The sequence below is a fragment of the Abrus precatorius genome, unplaced genomic scaffold, assembly GCF_003935025.1.
Source record: "Abrus precatorius isolate BTA unplaced genomic scaffold, Abrus_2018 Scaffold8, whole genome shotgun sequence".
Classification (NCBI taxonomy): domain Eukaryota; kingdom Viridiplantae; phylum Streptophyta; class Magnoliopsida; order Fabales; family Fabaceae; genus Abrus; species Abrus precatorius.
This window is the reverse complement of record NW_020874428.1, coordinates 38,311,047-38,332,424: the sequence shown is the minus strand read 5'-3', so window position 1 is coordinate 38,332,424 and position 21,378 is coordinate 38,311,047. Positions and strand designations below refer to the sequence as shown.

General features: G+C 31.5%; 3 protein-coding genes across 5 annotated transcripts; 2 read left to right on the top strand and 1 right to left on the bottom strand.

Annotated features, from left to right (window-relative positions):
- Window positions 1-1,480: 1,480 nt before the first annotated feature.
- On the bottom strand, window positions 1,481-6,596 carry LOC113848537 (protein DEHYDRATION-INDUCED 19 homolog 6-like). 3 transcript variants are annotated; one of them, XM_027478115.1, is made up of 5 exons: window positions 6,350-6,596; window positions 4,603-4,748; window positions 4,168-4,239; window positions 3,826-4,040; window positions 1,481-2,039 (listed from the first exon to the last, which is right to left on the bottom strand). In XM_027478115.1, the coding sequence occupies exons 1-5, from the start codon at window positions 6,423-6,425 to the stop codon at window positions 1,934-1,936; spliced, it is 615 nt and encodes a 204-aa protein (XP_027333916.1). In that variant the 5' UTR covers window positions 6,426-6,596; the 3' UTR covers window positions 1,481-1,933. The 3 variants fall into 3 exon arrangements, with proteins under 3 accessions (XP_027333916.1, XP_027333917.1, XP_027333918.1); XM_027478116.1 differs by having other exon boundaries at window positions 1,816-2,039; window positions 4,603-4,718; window positions 6,350-6,480; XM_027478117.1 differs by having other exon boundaries at window positions 1,816-2,039; window positions 4,603-4,715; window positions 6,350-6,433.
- An 8,440-nt stretch (window positions 6,597-15,036) lies between these two features.
- Window positions 15,037-15,837, top strand: LOC113874852 (pentatricopeptide repeat-containing protein At3g48250, chloroplastic-like). Its single transcript, XM_027513066.1, has one exon. It carries the CDS (start codon window positions 15,037-15,039, stop codon window positions 15,835-15,837), a length of 801 nt encoding a protein of 266 aa, XP_027368867.1.
- Window positions 15,838-17,864: 2,027 nt separating this feature from the next.
- On the top strand, window positions 17,865-20,121 carry LOC113847209 (pentatricopeptide repeat-containing protein At3g48250, chloroplastic-like). The gene has a single exon (XM_027476170.1). The coding sequence runs from the start codon at window positions 17,938-17,940 to the stop codon at window positions 19,816-19,818; it is 1,881 nt and encodes a 626-aa protein (XP_027331971.1). The 5' UTR covers window positions 17,865-17,937; the 3' UTR covers window positions 19,819-20,121.
- Window positions 20,122-21,378: the final 1,257 nt, after the last annotated feature.

The following is a 21,378-nucleotide window of genomic DNA, read 5'->3' as shown; positions in this document are numbered from 1 at the left end:
AGGTGCACCAATCAAAGAATACCTGAAAGGTATTTTCTTAAATGGCTTGCAGCGGAATGCAACTACTGCGCCCAGCAAAGACACTGGCCAAAATGATGGATTGCAACCAAATGATTGATGAGAAGAGTCAAGCTCAATGGAGGACTGGACAGGGAAAGTAGAACAAGGGCACATTATTGAAGCTACCCATATATATGAAGTGGGCTCAAAATAATCTACAGAATCCTACATCAGAAGCATCTGCGATGCTCACAAATGAGAGATCCAATGGCATGTTTAGGAGTTAGAGGAGGGGGATTCAAAAGGCTCACAGATGCTGAGCTGCAAGATAAAGTCATAAAAGGATTATGTTTCAGGGATATTAATAAATGGGTAGGGAAATTCAGTTGTGACAAGGAAACTAGAGGGATCAGGGATGAGACGGGAACAGTGTGAAGGAGAGGGAGAGAACTCTTCTCTTTGGTGCTACTTTTGTTCTTGTTATCTGTTCTATATCTCACTGATACTAGTGCCAAGATTATATATCTGCAATAAAGATTATTCGGTCTCTTTTACCGGTCTAGTTCTATCATATAGGTTCCTTCCTCCCTTCTTTCTGTTCATTTCCCTCGGAAGTAGATACAGAAGTTAGTGGGGCTCGGTTGGATTATTATGTATATTAATCTTTCCATACGCCCCAATATAACTATTTTATCTTGTTACATGGTAAGCAACTGGGCTTCTGCCAAAGTATACATCATTGACTGGAGCTATGTGCAGCTAAGCTTAGTTTCTACCATGCTTTCTAGTAATCTGCAATAGTCGTTTGTATTTGCACAAACCTTTCTGTCTCGCTGTATTAAAATTTACGTGAATGGGAAGGATGTTCGTTCTCTTAAGTTTTTAACTAACCCAACCACCTACCGTAGTCGTTATGATGTAAAAAAAAGTTTTTTTTGTTACATAAATGAAAAGAAAAAGCAGACTAAGGGCTAAAGAATAAAACTGCAGATAATAATAATAATAATAATAATAAGAGTAAAACAGAAGATGAATTTGCAAGATGGCAAAAGCTCAAAGATGCTGGAGGATCCTTGCGAACGCAAAGCTTATCCATATTTGTAATTCCCAGCTTAGCCAATGCATCAGTACAAAAGTTGCCTTCTTTCAAAATACAAGCCAAGAAAATATGCCATTCTTTATGCAACAAATAACTTAAATAATCAGACTAACTGAGAATATTTCTATACCTGCCGTTTCAAGCTAAAAAGAAATATTGTTTGAACATGAGAAGAAATAGGACAGTAAAAATGCCAGTGTCGTGTCAATTTTATTCAAGAACTAAATTGATTTTTAAAATTGAAAAAAAAATGGAAGTACACTTCAATATTTGTCACTTTCTTGGGTAACATGACCTTTTTTTTTTTTTTTTTTTCCATTATTCACCTACTAAATAAAAACAGAAGAAAACACGTAAGATTTGTAAAAATTACAATTTCGACTTAAATCCATGGTTATTTCAGAAACTCGAATTGATAGGATGGATATAATCAACTTAACGTTATACAAATACAGTGACATGATTTGGGTGCATCAGTGTAACCCTTTTTCCATTCCATATTAACCCCCAACTAGGAGATAACTAAAATGAGATTCGTAATCATAGATACCAATATCAGTCGCTCTCCCAGGGACGATAAGATGTGATTCGTGAACGATGAAAATGACGTGGGAAAGCAGATTTACGAATTTCTATAAAGAGTACCAAAGAACAGACATTAATTGAAAGATGAAGTATGTTCAAATTAAATACACATAGCCTCACTTATAGACTATTTTCACATTTCCTAAACTCGTACAGCACAACAATAAAACCCAGTGCCTGTTGAATCAGCGTCAGAGGCTATCTGCTACCAATCCATGACTTGTGTGGCTTTAAATTCTACCAACATATTTACTCAAATATTGTTGATAATACTAACTGTTGAACAAAAGCTGCTCTCAACCTTTTCTCTTGTTGGTCCTCCTCATCCCCCATATCTTGTGCATCTGTGCCAGACCTGCAAAAACAAAGCCATTATTCCATCAGCAATATTTCAGCATTGGATTTAAGGAGAGTTTTCACAAGCTTTCTTTCTATCTCTGTTTTGAAACCAGGATACAGGATTGCTACTAACTACTAACTACTTTGCTAATAAGGCATGATGATGATATCTTAAATGGGAGTATTTCATTTATCATTTTCAATTAATTTGCTGGGAAGTTTTGGTAATGATTAGATGAATGTATGGACGAATTTGAAAAGCTTATACACGGGCTAGAGAGTTTTAAAAATTAGCACTTGTCATGACTGGGGTTTGAGTCTGAAACTTTTTTTTTCATGGGTGATTTGACAATTGAACCATTAATAATCTGCAAAACTATGCACGAAATATTCAATATATGACATGTTGGACTGCGTTTAAGTAAATGATCGTAGCCATTCATCATATAGTTAATCTTTTCTACATGTTGCAAATATTTAACTAATCAAAGTGCAACTGTGTGAAACTAAAAGAACACTGAACCGATGTTAAAGCACGTGTTTCATCATAATGATACAGCTAATAAGATAAAGAAAAAATAATACTAAACAAAATTTTATAAAAACTTGAGATGCTAAAGATCATGATTCTGACGAGTGTAAACTGAGGTACTCCTGATAACATTACATTATTATTCATCACAATTTATAACTAGTAAATTTTGTTGTAGAGGAAGTTTTGGTATAAGGTAGTGCTTGCCTAATTTTTTTGGCTCTCTCTCCTGGTATGCATGGGACATTTACTTTTAATACATAATGTAAGGGAAACAAAAAGACAAGCTGAAAACAGTTTATGTCATTTAGGTATTTTCATGGGTATGCCCCACAGAATTGTCCAAAGGAATTTTAGCTGATTAATCTCAATGCAAAGCAAAGCTTTTTTCCTTTCTAATTTCCAAGATTCATCATCAACACCCAAAAATTCCTCAACCTTGTTTTGAAAGTAGTGATAGCCATTAGACGCATGTTAATTGCTCATGCAATGCTCAGATTTTATGACTTTGTAATTTCACTTTCACGACCAGTCTGGTATTTCTTAGTTCCTTCATAAATTTTTACTTTAGTCAAATCATGATGCAATTATATTTTGATGGTAGAAATGCTTAAACAGATTCGGTTACTTGGAAATACCACAGAGTGTATCATTTTATACACAAACCTCCCTCCTCTTTCAAATTATCTTTCAAGTTGGAACTTGAAAGGATGCCAGAGAAAAATCTCTCAAATCAGAACATAGTTGCCTTGTTTCACTAGTGTTATATCACATAATGAAACTTTGAAGAAACATATTTCATATACTTTAAAATTGAAATTAATTTACCCTTTTTCTTGGTCATTTTCAAAATGAATGTACATTATTAATAATCTTGCAATGAGTAAACTTCAAGTGATGTATCTTGTAGATCCACAAATAATTTATGATCGAATAATGCAAACACAACAATTTGGCAACTAAGGTAATGTAGGAATAACACTCCTCTTTTCCTTTGTCATATGAAGCATTCTTTGTATTTAATATAAAGATTAATGAATGTGCCATAATGGTAATAAATGCAGACAGTCTACAACATATATGAGTGTAATTTACTCTAGTTAAGTTTATTATATTTAACACTTCCTACAGCAAAGGAAAAAAAAGAGAAGAAAGAAAGCAAATCCTTTTGTATCGGTGCACTCTGCATTGAAAGTTTCCGAAGTTTCTCATGTTATGCTAACTTAACATTTACCACCACTACAAAATCTTGATGGAAAAAGAACCATACCTTTTTGCATCAGGAATGTATATATCCTTGTTGCTGGAGCTGGAGTCTTCACCTGTATTAATATTGTTAAGGTTTGGAACAGGCATGGTGCATACAAACGATGACAAAAGTGGGTCAGGTTTTGATTCTTGTTTGTTTCCCCTGGAAGCCAGTTTCTTGCCAAGCATTGCTGAATAACCAGAGCACATGCTAGATTTCTCAGGCTTCCACGCCCACTTAAGATCAAATATGAAACATCAATATGTTGAATTGAGTTAGCCAACAAACAAATTCTCATGATGCCAAGCTTGTGATAGATTATACATTATAGAACACAACAATTTTCAGATAAGTGAAACATACCTTCCGAGAGCTAGAATGCATAAATTGCATGATTGTTTCCTTCCCTAAATTTTCTTCACACACAGGACAAACCTGATTTTGGAAATTGAAGCAGAAATTTCAATCATGATTAACTTAACTGCATCAAAAAAAAATATGGAAGTGTCCTCTTTCATGTTTCCTAGTTGTTAATTATAGTGGTTACTGGATCACTGGATCATTTATCTTTTTGATCCAGATTAGGACAGTGCACGATATCAAGCAGACACATAAATTTTCTGGTCAGATATATTATGTAACTTAATTACAATCTACAATAAAGTAACTGGAGGGTTAATCCATCAATCAAGGATAAAAGGAAAAAGAAAACAAGGGTATGACAAAAGTGTTAACTTGTTAACAATTAGTAATGACTTCTGCTTAACCAAAAGATATTAAGAAACAGAAAGAGCATACCACATCTTTTAGGGAAGAGCAATGCTCCTCTTCAAAATTGCTGCAGAGCATAGGAACATCAATTTCAAAATCACAAAAAGGACATCGGAAATCAGACCGGCCATCATTTTCCACTTCCGTGTAATGGATCCCTGAATAGTTATTATCTGGTTTAAAACAGGTCAAAGTTATTTCTAGAACAAGTACAAGAACTCCAAATAGCATGGCATGAAAGGAGCATCTCCATTTCTCAATTTGAAAATAAATGAACTGAACGTGAAACACTAATACAACCGCAGGAGCTCGCATAATACCAAATGGGAAGGATAAGCACAATGCTAGAGCTTACTTCTGTTCTTTAGTAACTTCAACGGCACATCTTAAATTTCAGACAGCCCTGATCTAAAATAAAACTTTGCAATATGATCAGATACATCAAGCTAAATACTTAATATCGAGCCATTAAATGTAAAACCCATAGATGTACTTCAGTGATGTGTTGTACATGAAAATTGATAGATCAGGACCTCGATTTAGTTTCCATAAACCTGATCATATTTTTAAGGTATTAACATTTTTAACTTGTTCTCTAAAATCCCAATTAAGCCAAAACAAAAGGCCTCCATATATATATATATATCCAAGTGCAATTAATGTACAACTAGTAGAATCAAACTGAATCCATGCAAAAGTCTCCAGTTTGATTTTCAATGTTGGCAAGTCATTTTTAAGCACCACCATGAGTCGTTGCTAAGGCTTTTTGGTATACCTTACCCGGAAAAGAAAGGGATCAGCTTCAGGCAGTTCCTTATGGGAATCATTCTTTATTTTGGTGAAAATTTTCATCCTTTATTGACGATTTAAACTGAATAGCCTCAAATTCCTTTAAATTCCTCCGTCAACAACATCATTTGCTATGAGGTTTAATTATCATAAAAGGGAAAATTTATTTCCCATCACTTGTAAGCTTGAAGGCGCTAGACTGGTAAATATATAGAACCGGTCTCGCAGCATGTCAACACTTTTTATGGTGAAGAGACAATCACAGGGAAGCTCAACAGAAGCTTCGTTATGGTTTTTTAATATCCTAATTAAATTGGACTTCAATTGCACAGATCCAAGAATTCATATGTCTAAATTAAAAAAGGAAAATTTCAACACTCTTCACACCAGAGAATGATTTGTACACATTAAAAAACATCACTGTCCCTTTCATGGGCTATGAAATATACACACTGGACAAAATATTACATGCCACAAGATATCAAATCATTGACTTTTCATGCAAATCAAGTCCATTTACTCATTTAGAACAGAATAAATATCTTCATTCAGTCGCATAATGAACACAGTGCTTCTGAGTTCTGACAAATTAAGGCAGCAGCAGCAGCATAAACAAAGCTCCAGGTGCTTGTGACAAGGAAATCATGACAGAAGGTAAAAATTAAAGGTAATGAAATGCATTCACTCAGTTACCCAAAAATCACTCGCAACATAAGAGGAAATGGGAGAGTTCATATACAATACATCAAAAATGGCACGCAAGCCAAATTCAGGCTATGTAACACGACCCAAATACTTTTCCCCCCAGTGTAACCCACTAAAGAAAAAAAACTTCGGATTCCACATCAAAAGACAATAAGAATAGCCAGCGGTGTTCATGAATACACGGAACCATGGCTCAAACACAAGAACAAAACAGAAAATGGGTACTCAAATAAACAAGAAAAGAACAACACAGGGAAATAGCAAGTAACAAAACAAGTACCAGAGTGAAGTGTAGCAGCTTGAACAGCAGAGAGGTGCTTGACAGAATGAAAACTAGCCCTGAAGTCGAAGTCCATGATGATTTAAGCTTCTTCAGAGGATCACTGTAGAATGAAATGGAAGTGATGGTGCTACTTTGAGGCTTGAGGAGGTGCAAGTGATCAACGAGATAAGAGTGGAGAGGGGTAAAAGATCTTTTTGAGTCTCAACTCAAAGAAAGAGAAGACTTTGCTTTCTAATCGGTCATCACCGGCTTTGTGAAGTTTTGCTGACTCATATTTGGTTTCTGACACTCGATGCTTTTCCGACACACAAAAAGATTAACCATCATGCCTTACACTTGGCCTTTTTTTAATTCTTTTTTTTTCAATTAATAATAATTTAAATTAACAACTTTGTAACCAGAAGAGAACAAAGCAAACGTCAACACACGAGACCCATCTTGATTAACTTTCTATGAAATGATTATTAAGAAGTTGTATAAATATAGATCCGAGAAAAATTGCCAAGTGCTTTAGGAATTTTAAATTAATAACATAACAATACAATATAATTGTCCCCTACTTTACAGCTGCCAAAACCAGTGTGCATTGTTGTTAATTTTAAGTGAATCCTAACATATTTTGTCCTCTTTATTGGGTAATTATTTAGCTACTCGATCAATGTTGTACATTTTTAATGGAAGATCTAAAACATGGTACCTCTTGCTCAAGCAATTTTAAGATTGAGTACCATAATTAGTAATTAAAAGATACACAAGAAAGAAACTGAACCATTTCAAAAAGTTTAAATATCAGTTCAACTGTAAAACTATCACTTTATGAATCAAATCAATCTTTAAATTAAAAATAATTCAATGTCTTTTACAATTATTTTAATGTCTATTTTCAATGTTAAGAAACTAAATTCTACGTTAGATGTTTAAAAAAATAATTTAATATCGGGTATATATTTTAAAGATTAGATAAATTATGTTATATTTACGAACATAATAAATTTCATTAAAATAAATGTATTCTGTATTTTTTTTTCTAGATTACAAGTATAATTTTGTTTGGATCGAGTAAAATTATTATAAAAAGTAATTTTTTTTAATATTTAACCCATCAAATACCATTTTATAATGATTTAAAAATATTATAAAAACTTTAAATAGATTTACAATAATTTCGAAGATCATTATAAAGATTTTGGAGTTAAAAATTTTGAAAATACTCCCCCCAACAAATGCCTAAATTTTAGAGCAAGGACACAGCGGTGCAATACAAAGTGGGTGAATTAGCTATAAGTTTAACTATTAAAGATCAGTATTTTTTGTCATAAAAATTAAGCGTTACTTCTCATGCCTAAATATATAAGTAACATACTAGCTTTCAATATGCAACTATCAAATAACCTAGAAACAATGTCAGCTCAGAGATTTGAGCTTCGAATGTTTCCTCATTTTGACAAAAAACTATAAAGATAAATTTATCGTGTCTAATCGAAGTTTCCCTTCTTCTCCAGTAAAGTTTCTCCGGCATTTCGTGACTTTAAAAACATGGATACGTTAAGTGCAAGTGGTCTAGTTAGTCATCAAATGCTGCATTTACTAGAGGAATGTACATTTACATTAAAATAAGTATATATTGGATAGTTTTGAAATCTTTTTATATATTTTAACAATCTTCTAATTATTAAGATTATAAAAATTAAATTAATTTTTTATGTTTCTAATACATAAAACATATTATTTTTTATTCACATTCTTACAGCTAAAAATTATTAAAGAAAATTCTAGAAGGTACATGAAAAGTATTTGTGGTAGAAATTGATGAAACAAAATGGAGCGGAGAAAGGTAAAAGGAGCATGAACAATGGAAAGTGCAGGAGGAGACAACTAAAAGCAGACAAAGGTATATATATATCTATGAACTTGTGAAATAAGGAGTCGGAGGAAAAGTTACTTTGATATGGAGGACAGTAGATAATGTCGTGGCAGTGACCATTGATCACGTAGGGACATGCATCACACCACAAAGGATCAAAACAACGAACCTCAAAACTTAAAAAGGTCGTCTGAACTTTAAAGTAGTCTTTTTCTTAAAACATATAAAAAAAAAAGGTTACTTAATAGTTTAGGAATTGAATTAGTTATGTAGAATGGAAAACACAGCAAAGCCTCATATTTATGATAGTTTTTTCGGCCTTTTACACTCATCTTTTCATGGATGGTTGATGACATGCTATGATAAAGAAGGAAAAATATAGGAAATGGGTTGAGCCATGCCTTTACCATCTTCCAATATAAATACTAATGTTTTTCCTGTCCTATACACATTTTTATGTATATTTAATTTAAATAATAATTACACTCTTTTGGTTAAAATAATGCCAAAATTTAAATAAAATTTATATTCTACAATATAAATCAAAACAAAAATTAAAACGCTAAACTTAATTAATTCAACTATTAAATCATATAATGTTATGATTATTCATGTCAAATTTTAAACAGTCTTTTGACATGATTATACAACATTGCATGTAATAAAAAATTACAGCCTTTAATAGTATTTAAAATTCAGTTGTTTAATTATATAATATAATTTTAACGATCATGCATGTGAATTGAACAAATTCAGTTGTTCAATTATATAATATAACTTTAAGCCATGCATGTAAAATTTAGACAATTTTAATATTAACAAGTATATTATCTTATAATTAATATTTATTTGAATTTTAGAGAACGGAATTAATCGATAAAGTATTCACTACTTCTTAATTGAATAGCTTTTTTTTAAGTTTATTTAATTCAACAATAGTATTTAATTTAACAATTAGATTAATAAAATTGAATGTTTACAAAAAAATATTTAATGAAGTAAATTTACTTAATGCATTTGGATAATTATTTATTTAAATACTTATTCAATAATTTTTTAATAATAACTTATATTACAATATTAGTGATAAAGTTTATTAAAACAAGAAAATAAACAACTTATTGAAATAATATAAAAATAACTTACTGGAGCCATGCGTTATTTTTTATAAATTGTTTGTAAACTTTTTTAAGTACATTTTTACCCTAGTATATTGAAAGTATAAAATTAGCCTTGCTAATTCAAATTTTTTTTAATAGTAGTTGCTTATTGTATTTTATAAAGTTGTTATCTATAATTTTTTTTAAAATTTTACAATTGACAAAATTATTGTCTACACATTAAAAATTGTTCTTTACTCTAAATTTTAGGGAAATTTTTAAAACAATTGATAAATGAATTGTCAGCAGTTTTTAAAAAATTATTGCTTATTATTGTATATTTTAGGAATTTTTTTTAACTGTTGATAAGAGAATTGTTAACAGTTAAAAATGGTCTATTATATGTTTTTAAAAATGATTTATAATGAGACTTTTTTACAGAAATATCATTAAAAAATAAAAAATTACAGAAATAGAATCAACAACACATTATTTATCGAGATGAACTAATAAATATTTATAAATATTTTTTTAATTATATATAATAAAATAAGTTATTATTTGAATTATGTTTATATTTTTATATTATTTGAAAATGATTAAAAATAATAAATAATATTTATTTTACATATTTAAGATAATAATAATATTTTTTTTCTTATTATATTATTAATATAATTTTATTTTTTAAAATGATATTAATATTATATTCTGAAATTATATTTTTAGTTATTTAATATTATATTTTAAAAAAAATAAAAATTACAATAAAAATTTATTTAATTTTATATATTTAAAAATTAAATAATAACCAGTTTATGTATTTATTTTGAGATATTAATATTTATTAAAATTTGTACATAATTATTTATTTAAAAAAATATGTTATTAATATTAATAAATATAATTAAATAATATTATGTAGATATATTATATATAATTATATATTTAATACAAATTACAAATACTAAAAATTTAAAAGTTGCAATGACATTCATAAAATTAAAAATATTAAGAAAAATTTAAAATAATAACAATAACATAAATCAATGGCGGAAATTAGAAGCTTGAACGATGTTTGAACATGTCTTCCTTATATGACTAGTGGTATAACAATAAGAACAATTTTTTGCCCGACTTTGTTGTTCTCTAATGTCCATCTATGTTCTTATCCTACTGGATTTGAGTCGACCCTTTCAAGTTTTTTTCAGTTCTGAATTTAGACACAAAGTTAGACTCGTGTAAGTTGGTCAATAGTCTTCGTGTCTGAGTTCTCTAAATTGACCTTCGTATACCTTAGAAACTTGTTGTAAGGTATACACAAGAGATATATAGATGTCAAAGTTGTGGTGTATATGTAAGCATGAAGCAAGTACATGCGAGCATAGGATGTGAACTTTTTGAAACTTGCCACAATCACACCACATTTCATCTAATCATACTGTAAATCTTTCTACGGGTCAAATTTCTGTCGGATGTTACGTTTCTTCGACTAAAAATCTAGTGCTTGTTCTGTCAAATGTGATAATTCTATGAGTGTTCGCCTTTGACTATGCATCTTAAATTGCTTTAGTTGCAACCTCCGAGTACATATGTCCAGTATTAATTATTGCATCTACTTCCTTACTTCTGTCAATGAAGAACTTATTGCAACGGGTGTATGTTGCTATGACCATGGAGTAAATTGATAAGTTTCTGGTTTTCTTCAAGACCGAATTGATTTACTCCGCTAGATTTGTTGTCATGTGTCCTCAGTGTTGTCCGTTGTCGCATGCCAGTGTCCATTTTTTCTTTCAGATGTTGTCCAACTATTGTGCAGCTTTAGGATTATTATCTTTTACTATGTTGTAATAGTAAAAGAATCTCAGTTCAGTTATTCCATATGCTGAAAATAAGATTACAAATTAAATTAATATAACTAGTTAAACAATTGTATAAAATATTAATGATAATATAGAGTATGTAAAAAATTAAAATTACCCATATTGATGACATCTTTCTTCAGTGCATCATTTTTGAATTGTCGCATGAAGTTTTGTACAATATGTCTAATGCAATAGACATGGACAAAATTGTTTTCTGTCTAACTACTTCCATTTCTAGAGTATGCACTTCTTATGGCCTCGTGATGATCTGAAATGAGGCACAACCCCTCTTGCGGGGTTAGTACCTCCTTAAGTTTTTTTAAAAAAAGAACCATGCATCCCTAGTTTCACCTTCAACTACAGCAAAGGCAATGAGAATTATGTTGTTGTGGCCGTCTTGTGCAACTGTCACTAATAAAGTCCCTTTATATTTGCCAATAAAAAATGTTCCATCCACTTGAACAATTGGTTTGCAAAACAATGGGTGGTTGCTCATAACTGTTAATGTCCTGGGCATGGTATCGCATGCCATATATTGCGTCAATTTCTAGTAATCCACCAATATACCCTTTCATGTGCAGATGGAGCGAGGGTAGAGTACTAAACTTTTGAAATAAACCTCACAATGATGTTGTAGGGTACAGATCAATGTTTGGTCACATTCAAGCTAATCAGATAACTATTCATAACAAAAATTTGAATTCATATTTATTTTCTTATCTTTTACACATCATCTTAAGTAACAAAGTTAAATTTATTTGTAGTTTTTATGGACGCTATATTAAGACTTGCAAACATTAATACCTATGAAAGCATATAGAGATGTCTAACTGTGAACTTCATGTACTGTCATCTTTTGTTTTACAATTGTTGAATGACATTAATCAGATAAAGTCAAATTACACTTTCATCTCTTCCAAGAAATCCCTTATCCGCCGAATAATTTGAATGACCTTCACAAAATTAACATGAGAGGAAGACAAGATAAAAATTAGGTTACAAGACATGCTTAATGGATCGAGATATGGAATAACAGACGTGAACTGACAATAACGGGTTATCCAATGCAAGGCCCATTGTGTCACACACAAGAATACATGGAATGGTACATTGCCAATTCCATCTATTTCCTATCTATACCACCACTACTACAAGATCCAAGGAGGAGCGATCAACAACTAAGAACTACCAACACATTTGAAATCGGTACAACTTTCACACCATCGTACCACGAGATTGCATCAATTCTTTCGAATATTACGCCAAAAGTAAACATAATTAACACAACACATTCATTTACAACAACATCAGAAGATTTTTTTATAAACTTATTTGGAGTTGATTTTACAACTCTATTTTCAGCACAAACTTATATCCAGTCTCTTTACCAATCGGATTTTGCTAATGAACCTATTAATTCATCAAATGCATTCCAATAACTAGACCTTCATGATAATTCAAATCCTCCATAAGTTCATCTTAAAATCTCAGAGCAATAACCACAACGACGAAACTCACCACGTCATAAACGTCGCTCTCGTTGTGGAACTGACCATCATTATGGAGATAGTTAATTATTAATGTTGTTATAAATTTGTTATCATCTTTATTAATACACTTTGTATTCATCAATGTTACCTTAGTAATATAAAAACAATAATTTTAAAATATTTGTCTCAAGTATAAATAATTAACTTATAATTTAATATTTTATTTACTTTTTAAAAATAAATTTTTTATTCTAAAATAAATTTTATTAAAAATTATAATATTAAATAATGTAATTTAAAAAAAAAATTAATTAAAATAAATTTTTTATTCAAAATATCATTTTATCATATTAATATTTAAAAATATTAACTCAAAATTATGTATTTAAATAAATAAATAAACAGAATAATATTTAATATATTTATTTAATTTTTAAAAATATAATTATTCTTCTTTAAGTATAAATAATTTAAGTATTAACATTACTATATAAAATAATATATTTATTATTTAAGTATTTTAATTAGTTTTTAGAAATTATCTAAAATAATTTACTTATTATTTAATTATTTTATTTAGTTCTTAAAAATATAACTATTATTATTTTTTAAAAATATTATTTATTATCATAAATATGTAAAATAAATATTATTTTTATTCATTTTCAAATAATATAAAAATATAAACATAATTCAAATAATAACTTATTTTATTATATATAACTAACAAAATATTTATAAATATTTATTAAAATAATACATTATAAATATTTATTTTAACAAAATATAAATATATAAATATATTTTAATTAATAATATTTATTTTATTATGTATAAAAAAAATAATTCAGAATTGCACTACAGTAATTTTGTTCATCTCGGTAAATAATGTATTGTTATTCTATTTCTATAATTTTTTATTTTTTTAATAATATTTCTATAAAAATGTCTTATAATGATTGACAATAAAAATAATTACTTGTTTTATAAACAACTTTCAACCGTTAACAATTATTGCTTACAAGTGAAAATTGTGGTAATGAGTATTTACAACCCGTCATAATAAGTAGTGTGTTCTATTCTATTGTACCACAGTGTATCATGCACTTGTTCTTCTTTGGCTTGGATTCATTCTTTAGTTTGTGATTATTCTTTATGACAAATATTATCAAATCTTATAAGATTGTTAGACTTAATTAAGATGAAATTTTATTCATGCTTTTCAGCAAATTAAAAGTGTGAATAGTTTTCTATCATGTTTGTAATCGTCTATCAGTGTAATAGCACAAGGTCTTCTTGTGAGGTGAAGAATCGTTCATGATTTTTGTATAATTACACAAACTTTTATCGTGGATTATAAAATAACATCATTGTCTAATCACAATTACCATTTTATATCATATTATGATATTTTATCGATGTTAAAAGATAACATTATTATCTTAGCATTAGATCACAACATCATATTTACTTTTTATAGAACAGAAAGTACACTATATAAAGGGTACAACCCTATACCCACTTTTTTTTTATAAAAAAACAATTTACTGCATAAACTTATAAATGCCCTTATTTATCCAAGCAATGGAATGTCTTTTATAAATACATTTTTTACTTTGTATTCTTATAGGATTCAGACTATCAACCAATAAAAAAGCTCCAAAATTTTAAGCAATAACAAATTTAAAATACAAAATTCAACTCTTAAATTAAAAAATCAGACCATATTGAATTTTTGTAAAATATAATCTAACTTAATCTGTTTTCAACCCTAACGAAGAGTTAGCAAAATCGGGTTTGGGCAAAACCCATGGACTGGAGCCGTACCCGACAAACCCGTTGTCAAACTTCAGATCTGCAATGCAGTGCAGCGTCTTCCCTCTGATCTGCAATGAATCGTCTAAAGCCAATTGTTACTAACTTCAGAGTCCTCAACTCGCAACTCGCCACTCGCCAGCCGAGTTATTGCAACTCGGTCTCTTGAACTCACTCGGAACCAGGTGACTCACTTCTCTCTCTACATCCCACTTCCCCTTTTGGATCGGTCTCACGATTTTCTCTTTCTCAACATTAATCAGAAACACTACTTTTCTTCGAAACCTAATTCCATTGCTGAGCTTGTTTTGACCAGCGATTGGTCCGAGGGGTTACAGCACGAGTTAGAAAAACGTTACCCATCTATGACCCATGAAACTGTTATTTACGTTTTGAAGCAGTTGGAAAATACCCAGGAAAAGCTTCATGCTTTTTCAATTGGGTCAGTAAGAAAGAATGGTTTAGAGCAAGTTCGTCAGTGTATAGCTTAATTGTTAGGGTCTTGGCGAATGAGGAGACCATAAGACAATTTTGGATTAATCTATGGACTATGAAGAGAGAAGGATTTTATTTTGATGAAGAGACGTATTTCCCAATTTTAGCTGCTTTTAAAAGGAAAAGGATGAAGAAGGACTATGAGGCTCTGACCTGCTTCTACAATCGCAGTATTCAGGAAAATGCAATGCAAAGTGTTGTCAACAAGGTGATTGATATCATTTCAGGGTCTGAATGGGGTGATGAGGTTATAAATAAATTGGCAAATGTTAAAGTTGATTTTTGTGATAATTTTGTAATAAGGGTTTTGAAAAAGCTTGGAAATTGTTCTTTAAAGGCTTACGAGTTCTTTCATTGGGTTAGGAAGCAATCTGGTTATGAGCAAAATACAGTGACATACAATGCAATTGCTAGAGTTCTTGCGCGGAGTGACTCAATGGAGGAGTTTTGGAGTATTATTGAGGAAATGAAGAGTATGGGTTATGAGTTGGATATTGTTACTTACGTAAAAATATCAAGGATGCTTCAAAGGAATAAGATGATAGAGGATGCTGTCAAGCTCTATGAGCTTATGATGGATGGTACATATAAGCCATCCGCCGAGGATTGTAGTCTCCTTTTGAATAGCATCTCTGCAAGTGATAAGCCAAATTTGGATTTAGTTTTCAGAGTTGCTAGGAAATATGAGTCAACAGGGCACGCTCTCTCCAAGCCAATCTATGATGCAATCCACAGGTCTTTGACAGGTGCTGGAAAACTTGATGAAGCTGAAAATATTGTTAATACTATGAGAAATGCTGGCCATGAGCCTGATAACATCACCTACCGTCAAATGGTTTTTGGACTTTGTAAATGAGGAGGTTTGAAGAAGCATGTAAAGTGCTGGAGGATATGGAATCTTGTGGATGCATCCCTGATATTAAGACTTGGACCATCTTGATCCTTGGGCATTGTGTTTCAAACGAAGTAGATGGGGCATTACTTTGTTTAAATAAGATGATCGGAAAGGGCTGCAATGCAGATGCTGCAGTGTTAAGCATTCTGATTGGCAAATTTCTTGATCAAAAGAAAATAGATGATGCATACAAGTTGCTTGTAGAGATGGTTTATAAGCATGGTGCATCTGCTTGGCAAGGTACATACGAGAAACTGATTGAAAACCTATTAGGAATCGGGAAATTTGAGGAGGCACTTGACCTCCTTTGTTTGATGAGGAAACACAAGTTCCCTTCGTTCACTGAACCTTTTGTACTGTACTGTATATTTCGAAGTGTGGGTCCGTAGAAGATGCTGTAAAATTCTTGAAGGCATGGAGTAAAGGAAGTCCCCAGTCTCATTCAGGCTACCGCCGTGTTTTTGAATCTTTACTCCAAAATGGTAGGATCTCAGAGACCAAAGATCTATTGAGCAAGACACATCCCCATATAAGGAATCGCAAAAAAATCCGTGGACTTTCTGATTCAGTAGAGAATTGCACGGTGCACGCCTGAGTTGTTTCTACTAGTAATGCCATCAATAATAGCAATAATTTAGAATTAGGTCTTACCCATTCCAGCTTCTTTGTTAATCTAACAGGGATGGATATATACATGCTTGACAATTCATGAAATGGAAATGATTTTTGAGGCATTATTATTATGGAGAATGTCAGAATTATTGACGAAGTTTAATGATATTTTACTTAATTTCACTTCATAGTTGAGGGTACAAAACCTTTTTTTTTCTTTTCTGGACCAGCCATTTAGTGAACTAAAATGCTTGAGGGCATGAAACCTTTTTTCTTGTGCAGGAATGGTAAAAATAAACCAACCGTGCTACTTTTTGGTCTGTATCTTCCATTTATTTATTTTTAATAATACCCCTGATATTATTTGTTTCGACGAGAGTATCATCATTTTATGTTTCGTTTAGTGATTTTTTTTTTCTTTATTTTTAAGTTCAACTTCAATACATGATTTGGTGTCAGTGATTTAACGCTGGAATTAAAAGAGATTCGATTATATAGGTGGTCTTAAATTTCGTTTGGAGAGCACAATCTGATGGGCTTTGAACTTCAACAGTCTTGGAGGAACCTAGTCGGCTATGCTAAAGAAATTATACTACGGATTGTAGTTGAGTGATGCATATGAAAACTTTTGTCCGTTTGTATTTTTTCTCTTTTAACTATATATTACGAAAGTAGCTGTGAGATTAATTCTAGGGTCGAAAATAATGATGTGATGTAATCGGAATATTTTAAAATTTGAATTCCAAACATTATAACTAAAATTCGTTTCTATCAACTTTTATTATTAACAATCATTGTTATGGCATTCATTTTTAACTAATTCATGTTTTAATTTGCCAAGAAAATGTTTTGTGTGCAAAAATTAAACATTTACAAGAAATATTTTCTAGCTCAAAATAATTGGTAAAGAAAGTTATTTTTTTAATAGCTAAGTCAATCACTTAACATTTAATGTCTTTACAAATGGGAGGGGAAGTAAAATTATTAATTTATGAGGGTTAATAAATAATTTCATTATTTCAGTTTTATATATTTTGCTGCTGATAAATAATGAATTTATTTTTAATCTTGTATTTTTTTTAGTATAAAAAATATTAGTAACAATTTTTTAATACAATTTTTATTATTAAGTAAAATTTATGTGAGATTATTAAGTGAAAAGTGGAGCTCACTTTCAAAAGTGACTCAAATCATTTAGTGATTTTCATATAAATATCATGGGAAAGAACTAAGAAGCAACCACAAAAGAATTAAGGTTATGGGCAGGCTTTTCTTAAATAAGTAATACTTTTTAAATGAATTCACCAGAATTATAAAAGTCGGGTATGGGAATGGGAAACCCATGGATCGGATCCATTTACCGGAAAACCACTGGAGAGTCATCAATGGATCCATTAGGTGAGTCATCAAACTCTCCCTAACACTAACAGTACCCATTTCGGCGCAGCGATGAACCGAGTTAAGGCGATTGCCACTTCCCTCAGATTGCTCGACTCGTCACTAGCTACCCGAGTTCTCATGACTCGGAACCAGGTGACGCACTTCTCTCCTCATACTTCACTACCGCTTTTGGATCGCTCTCATGATTTCCGCTTTTCCAACACTCAACAAAAACTCTACTTTTCTTCGAAACCGAATTCCATTGTTGAGCTTGTTTTGACCAACGATTGGTCCCAAGGGTTAGAGCGCGAGTTAGAAGATGGTTGGCCATCTATGACCCATGAAACTGTTCTTTATGTTTTGAAGCGTTTGGATAAAAATCCAGAAAAAGCTTCGTGCTTTTTCAATTGGGTCGTTGAGAAAGAATGGTTTAGGGCAAGTTCTTCAGCGTTTAGCTTAATTGTTAGGGTTTTGGCTACCAAGGAGACAATGAAACAATTTTGGATTACTCTTAGGATGATGAATGAGAAGGGGTTTTATCTTGATGAAGAGACGTATTTGACAATTTCTATGGGTTTTAAAAAGGCAAAGATGACCAATGATTCTGTTGCTTTGACCCATTTCTATAATCGAATGATTCAGGAAAATGCAAAGCAAAGTGTTGTCACCAAGGTGGTTGACATCATTGCGGAAAATGAATGGGGTCATGAGGTTATGAATGAACTTACAAAGCTTCAAATTCAATTGTCGGATAATTTTCTTATAAGGGTTTTGAAAGAGCTTCGATATCACCCTTCAGCGGCTTACAATTTCTTTCATTGGGTTGGGAAGCAATCTAGTTTTGAGCATAATACAGTGACTTACAATGCAATTGCTAGAGTTCTTGCAAGAACAGATTCAATTGAGAAGTTTTGGAGTATTATTGAGGAAATGAAGAGTGTGGGCCATGAATTGGATATTGATACTTACATAAAGGTATCAAGGCAGCTTCGAAAGCATAAGATGATGGAGGATGCTGTCAAGCTTTATGAGCTTATGATGGATGGTTCATATAAGCCATCAAGTCAGGATTGCGGTGTCCTTTTAAGGAGCATTTCTGCAAGTGATGAGCCAAATTTAAAGTTAGTTTACAGGGTGGCCAAGAAATATGAGTCAACAGGGCACACCCTCTCCAAGGCAATCTATGATGGAATCCACAGGTCTTTGACAAGTGCTGGGAAATTTGATGAAGCTGAAAATATTGTTAAGACCATGAGAAATGCTGGCCATGAGCCTGATAACATCACCTACAGTCAACTGGTTTTTGGACTTTGTAAAATGAGGAGGTTTGAAGAAGCATGTAAAGTGCTGGAGGAGATGGAATCTTGTGGATGCATCCCTGATATTAAGACTTGGACCATCTTGATCCAAGGGCATTGTGATGCCAATGAAGTAGATAAAGCATTATTTTGTTTTGCTAAGATGATTGAAAAGGGCTGCGATGCAGATGCTGATTTGTTGGATGTTCTGGTTGATGGTTTTCTCAAGCAAAATAAAATAGGAGGTGCGCACAAGTTGGTTAAAGAGATATGTGGGAAGTGTCGTATATCTCCATGGCAAGCTACATATAAGAAATTGATTGAAAAGCTATTAGGAGTCATGAAGTTTGAGGATGCCCTTGAACTTCTTCGTATGATGAAGAGAAGCAGCTACCCTCCATACCATCAACCCTTTGTGCCTTATATTTCTAAGTTTGGGTCTGTGGAGGATACTGCACAATTTCTGAGGGCATTGACCATAGGAACTTTCCCATCCACTTCAGTTTATGTTCAGGTTTTTGAATCCTTTTTCCGAGAAGGTAGACTCTCTGAGGCCAAAGATCTATTGTACGAGTGTCCTCACCATATTCGTAAGCATAGTAAAATCTGTGAACTTTTTGGTTCATCTGAGAGTCACATTGCTGATGCTTGATCCCAAAATCTTATCTTTCTTCAAAATCCAAATGATTAGTATTATCAAGTTTGATCAAGCTATAAGGTGGATTTGGTCATTGCCTGTTGGAAAATTACAGGGACATAAGATTTGATGTTGACATCAAGCTGAGCTTCATTCTGAAATTTTAAGAAATTTTCATTTATGACCAGTAATGCTGTCATTAATAGCTCTTTTTTTAAGCAAGTACTGCTTCCTGCTTTTATGTTTTACTGAGGGATATGGATGTACATGCTTGACAATTCATTGGTATGGAAAATATTTTTGACGGGAACGTTATTTTGGGTTCCAATGTTAGTTTATTGTTTATTATGTGGGCTTTGGTAATCCTGGTTAGTAATTTCAGTATTGAATTTCAATTTTGTTTTGACAAATGTCTGACTATTCACTTTGGAATCAGAATGTTATTATTAAACCATTTTCAATGAACCATAGATCTTTTTCATGACTTCTCATTGTAACTTCTCCTGCCATCTACTCAAGCTAGAAAGAGGCAATTTTATACTACTGCAGCGATCATTTGTTGTACTAAAATGCAGCAAACACAAGCATTGAACTTTCGATTGACACTTAAAATTGAAAAAAAATTTCAGTCAAGAAGCTTAGATGCTCTCTTTTTGTTTCCATCTTTGTACACAAGAACATAAAATGGTTACATAAAAAAAGACTTGGCACCTGAAATTGGAGCTTTCTTTGAACGCTTTGCGCTTCCGCTCATTTCCAGCAAACAGATCAAATTCATTAATCAAAGATTGAAGTTCAAGCAAATATTTATGAAGTTCAAGTCTACAAGCAGTACACGTCTCTACGATAGTACAGTACTTGCTCGAACAGTTGCATGGGTGTTGTAGCTTCATGAAAATCAAGTACGTTCACATCTCATATTCATTAATATAATTTGGAACAATGATATTCTTAAATCTTAACCAATTCAGTATGAAGACATGCACGGATGGCAAGAAAGTTAAAATTATGAGTTTGTTAACTTCAGCACTTAAAAATTAAGCATTTAAATGCAGTAAATTTTTATTGAGAAAAAAAACATTTATTATACATATATTAGTTATAGAAAGTAAAAACTGCTCATGCTATTCTTTGCTCCGTTTCTTACTTCCTAATATCACTTGTTATCTTATCTGTGCGTGCAAAAGTTATGTAGATACTACAGCTTAAGTTATTTTGTAACAAAGAATGATTGTTAAGAGTGTTCAGCTTGGATATTGTGCAAAGCAATGTTTTGAAGAGTTTATCTCCATATTATCGGTGGCCTGCTCAGTGAAAGTAGCAAGAAGCCTTGGCAAAACTAGTGAAAACTTTATTAGAATGCATGACAGAGAAGTGTGGAGACAAAAATGAAGTGGTCCTCAATTAGAGCATAAATTTTTTCTCGTTCGTTAATATTTTTTTTCTTCTTAAATAATTGAATGACTAAACCAAGGCTTGTGGAGTTTGAACCATAACCATTGAATACAAAGGATTTTAAAGTTTAAAATAAACCACGACGACAAAATTTCTCTAAAAATTCGTAGCTACAAGTTG